The sequence below is a fragment of the Chiloscyllium punctatum genome, chromosome 4 (genome assembly GCF_047496795.1).
Source record: "Chiloscyllium punctatum isolate Juve2018m chromosome 4, sChiPun1.3, whole genome shotgun sequence".
In the NCBI taxonomy this organism is placed as follows: Eukaryota; Metazoa; Chordata; class Chondrichthyes; order Orectolobiformes; family Hemiscylliidae; genus Chiloscyllium; species Chiloscyllium punctatum.
Genome location: NC_092742.1, coordinates 53,429,769 through 53,439,255, shown reverse-complemented (window position 1 = coordinate 53,439,255; position 9,487 = coordinate 53,429,769). Strand labels below are relative to the sequence as shown.

The 9,487-nt window shown below is 38.9% G+C and overlaps 1 protein-coding gene across 5 annotated transcripts in view; it reads left to right on the top strand.

The window, feature by feature from the left end:
• The window catches only part of LOC140476318 (phospholipase DDHD1-like), an 80,982-nt gene that overhangs the window by 2,453 nt on the left and 69,042 nt on the right, over nt 1–9,487 (top strand). Inside the window, exons 1-2 of one of the 5 annotated variants that reach the window (XM_072568741.1) lie at nt 174–230; nt 941–1,061. The exons of 3 other annotated variants lie outside the window; for them this stretch is intronic. In XM_072568741.1, the coding sequence (XP_072424842.1) occupies nt 980–1,061 (82 nt within the window). In that variant the 5' untranslated portion in view covers nt 174–230; nt 941–979. Of the gene's footprint in view, nt 1–173; nt 231–940; nt 1,062–9,487 lie in introns of those variants that run through there. One more of the 5 variants, XM_072568740.1, reaches the window with a different exon arrangement.

Here is a 9,487-nt window from a genome sequence, read left to right as displayed (position 1 = left end):
TTTATTTTTGTACATAGATCACAGAATAGGATTAAAACACAGAACCTTCTGACTCTGAGCATTAGGCATTAAAGAGCATCAAAGCATTAAGAGATTGAGCAGATTGGAGAGACTAAGTAGGCTATATCTTCTTTACCAGATTATTATTTAGACAGCAGTGCACCTGTTGAGGAACCTTCCTTATTTTCCGCTGTTAACTGGAAATGAAAGTCAGGCTGGTTTTCTAACCTGTATGTAACTAGTTCTGAAACTTATTGTGTAGACAGTAAAGTTGAATGTTAACACTGCTGTAAAGTGAATGAGAAAAATAGAATGGTTAAAGTGCTAATCAAAGGCAATGATAGTGTTATAAAATGATCCATCCTATTTCTTCGCATTTTTCCAACAATTCCCTTTTCTTTAGGAGTTAAACTGGAATGTTCTTGAGAGAGAATAATGGCCTAGACTTTGCTGTCAAAATGATGGTGTGGTAAATATATTTGCTGTTAGTTAGGATGATACAGTAATTTAAAGCAATGGACTAATATGTGATGAGTTCCAAATATGCATTATTTTTGGTCCTGTTGTTCCACTTTGGCATTGCAAAAAGAGGATCTTGTCATTAAAATACTTTAAATGTGTGCTGTATTAAGTAAACTTGCCTCAGAATTAAGTCTTGGGTATCCCAGTGTATGTACCCTTTTCATGATGTGGGGAATATTAATTATTGCCACTGTGTTACATTGAAGATTAATTTTCACAAATTTTGGAGTCTAATTCATTCATTCATTTCAATGATTGAAGATTTTTAAAATGTCATTTGTCTCTCACTGTTCTTTCTTTCCTTCTCTTTATTTCTCTTTTTGTACCTGATTTGACATTGAATTCATCCATTTTAAGTTGCCTTTCTTCTCTGTCAGTGTGCTGTTAATTTCATAATCTTTCAATCTGATTGGTTAAGGAGATGCACCGTTGGTGGCTTTGATCAGTTGGGTCCCAGATGCCCTGTTTCCCTCCCTGTGCCATTATCGATCGCTCTTTCAGCAACTTGCCACGCAAAAAGTATAAAAACATAAACAAGGGTAAGTCCAACTAATGGCAGATGCTATTAGATTCTGACTTCAACTCAACGAGTTCAAGTGCAGGATTTGAGTATGGATGGAGGGAGTGGATTAGAGGAGATGCAGCTGCAGAGGCAACAATATGAATGGTCTTCGTTTTGAGTGCAAAGGTGCACAAACACCTTGTATATAATATCAAAGGTGAATATTAAAAGAAAGGGGAAGGTGGTCATTCAGAGGAGGTTTGGGAATAATATAAAACCTGAAGAGATGGAATAGTGTTGCTGATTAAGCTTATGAAACCAACTAGTGTATGCAAGTTGTGAGATTCTCTGTGATCTGTGCATTGCATTGGGGCTCTTTTTAGAAGGGGAAAGGCAGGGTTGGGAGACTGTTTGGGACCTATCGAGGAATCAGTTGTAAAGGTTGTGACTGTACATCTGCAAATCCTGTTAAAATATGCCAGGAGGATGGTTCCAGAGGCATTTTAGGAGAACAAGGTAGTATTTTCCACCTGTTGAAGATGAATGTGCAGAATTGAGATGGATAAGAAAATAAATTAGTGACTTCCAAAAAATGGGTCTGTTCATGATGGGGTCTTTCATGATGGCAAGCTGTTATGAAGAAGAAATTGAGGGGTGCGGCCATTGGTATACAGTGGTGAAGCTGGAGGGGTGTTGGAAATTTGGAGATCTGGCAGTGAGCTTAAAAGAAAATTAAAGCAGCAAAGAATAAGTTGATTGAGTTTAGAATTGAGAATAGTTTAAAGATCATGAAGGAGCAGTGAAAATGGTAGTGGAAAGTGAAATACCTAAACATTAAAAAAAAAATTGGTACTCGTATAATAGGGCTTTTAACCTTTATTGGCTTTCTAACAATTTAGAAAAACTCTCCTACTGGATGTTTTGTACTTTACAACAAGTTATGAACTGTTTTGTTTGATTATTGTGACAATAAACAAACATGCTACTCATCATGTCAACAGCATTTAGCTTGGATGTTATGTTTAATAACATTGAGAACTTTGTGAAAGGGCACTTCATTAAACTGCATGGATATGTCGAGCTATTACTTTAATATTGGCTCAGAGAAGATTACAGGTTTTATCATGTGTATCTATATATGAGGAGACTGGAAATGATGATTAACTATGTTTCTTTGTACTATGCACCAACTGTCTTTAACTGGGCATTGTTCTATTGTCATTGTCCTGTGTAAGATTTAAAATGATTAAACAGATGGGTACAATGATACAATTCTGACTTGGAGTCATGCTTCAGTGGCAACATCTGTCAGAAGAAATTTGCAACTCTGAAATAAGTAATTGAAACAAACATCATGAAATTTGTTATCATACAATACATATGCTGAGTGTATACTCAACATACTGTCCAATAAGGCGTTCGATATTTAGACAGTGATCTGTTCCAAACTCCACTGTCTCTTAGTAAGTTCCTTCTAAGAATTGAATGCAGAAAGTTTATTTCATATTTTGGATAAAGAAATTTTTCTAGCAGCCCTTCTGTTAAAATTAGCCACATTACTAAACATCAGTTGATATTGATGATAGGTCACTGTACAGTTTTAATGGATGTGGTGAAGGCATTTGCAGTGAGAAGTGTCTTTTCCTCCTGGCATTGTTAACTTTGAAATTCACATACAGAAGTTGAACTGAATCCAGTTATGCCATCATAATTTCATTGATATGCCAGCAATGACATCTGCCACTTCTATGGGCTCTAGAATGCTGCAACTAAACTAAGTGTTCACAGAAAGGTCTTTTTCTGGTGACATGTAGGTTACTTGGGGAGAAGTGTGCATGTATTTGGAAAGAAGGACTGATTAGGAATAGTCCATATGGCTTTATGCATGAGGAATCATGTCTCTCAAACTTGATTGAGTTTTTTGAAGAAGTAACAAAGAGGATTGATGAGGGCAGAGCGGTAAATGTAATCTATATGGACTTCAGTAAGGCATTTGACAAGGTTCCCCGTGGGAGACTGATTAACAAGGTTAGATCTCATGGAATACAGGAAGAACTAGCCATTTGGATACAGAACTGACTCAAAGGTAGAAGACAAAGGGGGGTGGTGGAGGGTTGTTTTTCAGACTGGAGGCCTGTGACCAATGGAGTGCCACAAGGATCTGTGCTGGGTCCTCTACTTTTCATCATTTATATAAATGATTTGGATATGAACATAGGAGGTATAGTTAGTCAGTTTGCATTTGACACCAAAATTGGAGGTGTAGTGGACAGCAAAGAAGGTAACCTCAGATTACAACAGGATCTTGATCAGACGGGCCAATGGGCTGAGAAATGGCAGATGGAGTTTAATTTAGATAAATGTGAGGTGCTGCATTTTGGGAAAGCAAATCTTAGCAGGACTTATACACTTAATGGTAAGGTCCAAGGGAGTGATGCTGAACAAAGAGACCTTGGAATGCAGGTTCATAGCTCCTTGAAAGTGGAGTCACAGGTTGATAGGATCATGAAGGCATTTGGTGTGCTTTCCTTTATTGGTCATAGTATTGAGTACAGGAGTTGGGAGGTCATGTTACAGCTGTACAGGACATTGGTTAGGCTACTTTTGTAATATTGCATGCAATTCTGATCTCCTTCCTATTGGAAAGGTGTTGTGAAACTTGAAAGGGTTCAGAAAAGACTTAGAAGGATGTTGCCAAGGTTGGAGGATTTGAGCTTTGGGAAAGGTTGAATAGGGCTGTTTTCCCTGGAGTGTCGGAGGCTGAGGGGTGACCTTGTAGAGGTTTATAAAATCATGATGGGCATAGATAGGATAAATAGACAAAGTCTTTTCCCTGGGGTGGGGGAGTCCAGAACTAGAGTGCATAGGTTTGGGGTGAGATGGGAAAGATATAAAAGAGATCTAAGAGGCAATGTTTTCACTCACAGGGTGGTATGTATATGGAATGAGCTGCCAGAGAAAGTGGTGGAAGCTGGTACAATTGCAACATTTAATAGGCATCTGGATGGGTATATGAATAGGAAGGGTTTGGAGGGATATGGGACTGGGTGCTGGCAGGTGGGACTAGATTGGGTTGGCATATCTGGTCAGCGTGGACGGGTTGGACCAAAGGGTCTCTTTTCATGCTGTACATCTGTATGATTCTATGACTCTATGACCACTGAAAGCTCTATTATATGTGCATTTGGTTTATTGCACTTGAGTTCAAAATTTCCCAATCTTTTGCACTGGCTTGGCCATTTTCAACAGGGTGGTGCTAATATTATGGTTGTAAACAAATTTAAACTTGACCACAATGTGACCCATGTTTGGTTTCAACAATTATGAAGAGGTATCACTGAGCAAGAAAGTCTTCCAATTTCCTTTTTCTCTTGAAAGATTTGTCCTTTTTTTTACTTCTGTCAGAACAGGAGGAGTATCTGACCATTCCTCCAATGAAACATGACACATGTTCTGGTGCATTATAGGTCATTTGGACAGTACTTTTTTGGAATCATTAGATATTGTTTACCATTGTAACTCAGGATTTCTGAATCTAATTGTAGAAATCAAAATGCTGTCCACTGAAATCTAGCTAACTTGGAATGGCCATGATCGTTCAAAACTATACAGTACTGCCATTTTTAAAAAAATTACCTATCACTTGTTTTTGTCATAATCTATCTTATCACCAACAAAATCACAAGTGACCTTTCTCTTCATAAACTGAGATCACTAGATTTTTAGTTTCTTGGGGAATCAAGGTATATGGGGAGAGGACAGGCAAGTGAAATTGTGTATTATCAGCCATGATCATTTCAAATAATGGAGCAAGCTTAGTAGTTTGGAACAGATCACACTCTCAATAGTGAGCGCCTTTTATTGGATAATGCATTTTGAATAATGGAGCAAACTTAAGGGACTATAAAATCTACTCTCCTATTCCCCAAGTTCTGGTTTCCACGTGTGTAACTTGAAGTTAAATTTTATATAATATATCTTGCAGATATTGTCATTCAATTCCTGGAGTGCATACCCACAGCAGGAAGTTATCTGTAATTTGGTGCATTCATCTGAGGAAATGCAGATGCATGACTGATGTTTGAATTAGATTCAAGGTCAGTGTAAGTTTGTGCATGTGTAGGCAAGAAAATCATTGAGTTTGGAGGTTTATTAAAGACATTAAAGCTCTTTGGGAAGAAAACAACACTGGTGATAGGTGGAAATTATTCTTTCTTTGTTGAAAGTTTTCATCTGTGGTGAAACCCACAAGTAAGGACATTTAAAGACTTGCAATATTCAGTCACTAGGTTACAGCTTGAATAAAGCAACAAGGTTTACATATACTTTCAAAATGACAGGAGAGATAGGGAAGAACAAATTAAAATCTGATTTTTCTGTAAACTTTCAAACATATAATGGATGTAGTGCAGATAATATTTATGCCAACGTGTAAATTACAAGTATGAATCTGGACCATGCACTTACATGTGTTCATGTTTGTGGATTATTGGTAGATCTAATGAAGTTGATTTTGCCGTAATGAGAGAGAATTAAATTTTAATGTCAAAGACATTCATGTGTTGGCAATGGTAAAAGGTGAAGTATTAGTTTGTTCAGAATATGTGCTATGTTAGGATAATAGTACTATCTGCTGTTCAAGAACCATGATAATGATTCTATTGTCACAAAACTATGCAGCTACTTTGAGGTGTCAAGCTGCTAAATACAGAAAGCTACAGTTTTTAAAAGTCTTACCTCATGTAAAGTTTAGTTATGCTGTGGAATTACAAGTGGATATGCTAAAACAGCTGGCTGTAGATAGATCAGTTGGCATATTGAGTATTTGGGGAATCAAGGTATATGTGGAGAGGACAGGCAAGTGAAATTGAGAGTATTATCAACATGATCATTTCAAATAATGGAGCAAACTTAGTGGAGTTTGGAACAGATCACAGTCTAAATAATGAGCACTTGTCTTTAATTTTGATAAGCACGCATTATATTCAAACAATGTTTTCCATGTTCCAATGTAGTGAATATTTAAGAGGGTTGCTATGTTTAGAAGACTTGAAGGGAAGTTTCCCAATTGGACATTTTATTCGCTTGGGGTGTGGTCATTGCGAAGCTAGGTCAGCATTTATTGCCTATCCAAAGTTGCTGTTGTGAAATTGCTCACTAGAATACCTGCTGTCCATGTAGTTCCAGTGCGCACATTGAATTGTAAGGGAGGGATTTCCAGGATTTTAACCCAGTGATATTCGAGGAATGGTTCCAAGTCAGGATGATCTATGGTGATGTTCCCAGGTATTGTTTGCCCATGCCCTCTAGCTGATAGAGGTTGCGGGTTTGGAAGATGCTGTTTAAGAAGTCTTGGTGATGGTACTCACTGCTACCACTGTACGTCGATAGTGGATGAAGTGAATTTTGAAGGTGTTAAATTGTGTGACAGAGTGGCTTTTTAAAATCATGGATGATGCTGAGCTGCTTGAATTTATTGAATGCACACATCCAGGCAGGTAGAGAGTATTCAGTCACAATCCTGACTTGTGTCTGACATGTGGTGAGGTAGGAGGTCAGTTATACCTCACCAAATTTCTAGCCTGTGACCTAGTCTTGCAGCCACAGTATTTACACAGCTAGTTTAGTTTCTGCTCAGTGAGAATTCCCATATTTAAGGATTCTATGATGATAATACGATTGAATGTCAAGGGATAATAATTGTATTTTATCTTAGAGTCATAGCGATAGACAGCGCAAAAGCAGACCGTTCGGTCCATCTCATCCATGCTGACCAGATACAGTCAGTGCTGGTATAACGCGTGTTTCTTCAACACAAACTGGCTTTAACACGGTTGAAGAATTTCGACTATCATTTGCAGAAATTTCCTTACCTGTACTGGCTATAACACGATTCTGGTCCCATTAGTTTACATGGTGTGGCTATTGCAGGATTTTCTTATAACATGAGATTGCATGAGAACAGAACTATTACATTATATCAGAACTGACTGTATCCTAAGTAAATCTAGTCCAATTTGCCAGCATTTGGCCCATATCCCTCTAAACTAAGCCCTTCCTATTCATGTACCCATCCCAGATGCCTTTTAAATGTTGCATTGTACCAGCCTCTGCCACACCTCTGGTAGCTCATTCCACACATTCAACACCTGTGAGACAAAGTTGCCCCTTGGATCCCATTTAAATCTTTTCTCTCACCTTAAACCTCTGCCTTCTAATTTTGCACTCCCTTCCCCCACCCCCACTCCAGGGAAAAGACCTTGTCTATTTACCCTATCCATGCCCCTCATGATTTTATAAACCTCTGCAAGGTCATCCCTCAGCCTTTGATGCTCCAGGGAAAATAGCCCCAGTCTATTCAGCCCCTCCCTATAGCTCCAATCCTCTAACCTTGGCAACATCCTTGCAAATCTTTTCTGAACCCTTTCAAGTTTCACAACATCCTTCCTACAACAGGAAGATCAGAACTGCATGCAGTATTTTAATAGTGGCTTAACCAATTTCCAGTAGTGGCCTCACCGATATTTCATGCAAAGGGTGGTGCACATATGATGGGTATATGAATAGGAAGGGTTTAGAGGGAATTTAGGGAACCTGATCAGCATGGATGGGTTGGACCAAAGGGTCTGTTTCTGTGCTGTACATATGACTCTAATTACAACCATCTTTATTATGCTCAGTATGATTCCAATCAATGGAAAGTTTTCCTCCAAGTTCCATCAACCAGTTCGATGCTACACACACAGTTGGAAGCTGCCTTGATGTCAAGGGTAGTCACCCTCATTTCCTGTCTTGAGTTCAGCTCTTTTGTCCATATTTGGGCCAAAGCTGTTTGGAAGTCAGGAACTGCTTGGGCCTTAATGGTTCACTGAGCATCAGTAAGTAGGTTACTGTTAAATGCACTTGGTGACACTGTCAATGATACCTTCCATCAGTTTGAGAGTTAACTGGAATGATAATTCGAACATTTGGATTTGTTCTACTTTTTGACATGATGTGAATGTTTTCCATATTGGATGCCAGTGTTCAAACTGATTAGAAGGAGCTGGCTTGATGTGCAACTGGTTCTGGAGGTTTTAATCACTTTGCCATTGTAGTATCCAGTACCTTAAGCCGTTTCTACATGTCATATGGAGTGAATCGGGTTAGGTGAAGGCTGGCATTTCTAGTGTTGGAGATTTCAGGAGGAGCTAGAGATGAATTGTGTTACTGAAGATAGTTGTAAATGTTTCAGCATTTCTTACTGAAGACAGTTGTGAATGTTTCAGCATTGTCTTTTGCACTGAAGTGCTGGGCTCCCCATCACTTCGTAGATTTCCTCCTCCTATGAGTTGTTTTAATTGCCTACCACTGTTCACAACTGGACGTGATAGAACTGCAGAGCTCATTTCCCGTTGGTTATGGGATCAGTTTACAATGCTTAGCGTGCAAGTAGCTTCACCAAATTGACACCTCATTTTTAGGAATGATAGGTGCTGTTCCTAATATGCCTAACTGTACTGCTCATTGAACAAGAGTTGATCCCTGGCTTGTTGGTAATAGTTGGATGGGGCATATGCTTGACTGTGAGGTTACGGATGGATTGAATACATTTTTGCAGCTGCTGAAGGCCTGCAGTGTCGTGTGATATCACTTGAGTTGTTGGGTCTGTTTAAAATCTGTCACATTCAGCATGGTGATGTGCCGCACAATATAATGGACAGTATCCTCGGTGTGAAGATGGGGACTTTGTTTCCATTAGGATTCTGCATTAGTTATCCCTATCAATTCTATCATGAGCAGATGCATTAGTTTCAGATAGATTGAAAAAAGGCTAGGTCAAGTACATTTTCCCTTTTATTGGTTCCCTGACCATCTGCTGACACAGTCTAGTATCTGTGTCCATTTGGCCTCCACCCAGTTTCTGGGTAGTGAATGTATTCCATTCCTGAGTTTGCATGTGAGTTGGCACACTATACAAGAGAACATAAAGCAGTCATATGTAAGTGCTGAAAATGTTGATTGGTCGAATATCAAAATTACACCCCTTAAAGGGATGGCATTTGTTAGTGTGAGCAATTGTAAATCAGATGTTTGTAAAATGGAACCCAAGTACGTTGCAGGCCAATGCCAACTTCAATGCATCGTCCAAATGATGGATGGAGGTGGGATTTGGATTGGGCTTGGTTAGCTGGTAATTAGCACAAGGTTTCTTGCCCAATGATTTTGCATGGGATCTGGAGTCAATGTCGGTGCCTCCAAGAGTAACTCCCTCCTAACTATATACTTCTGTCATCTCTGGGTTTGTCCTGTCCTTGCATTTGTACAGTACTTCCAAATTTAATTTAAGTAAATACTTTACTAATGCCATTGATTTGCTTTTTCAACCTCTGCTATTATGCTGGGACTTCAGATGTGTAGTGATCTTCAAAAGAATTTGTTTACTTTCAAATAGACGCTTTGCTGTGGAAGTTTTCTGCCGAC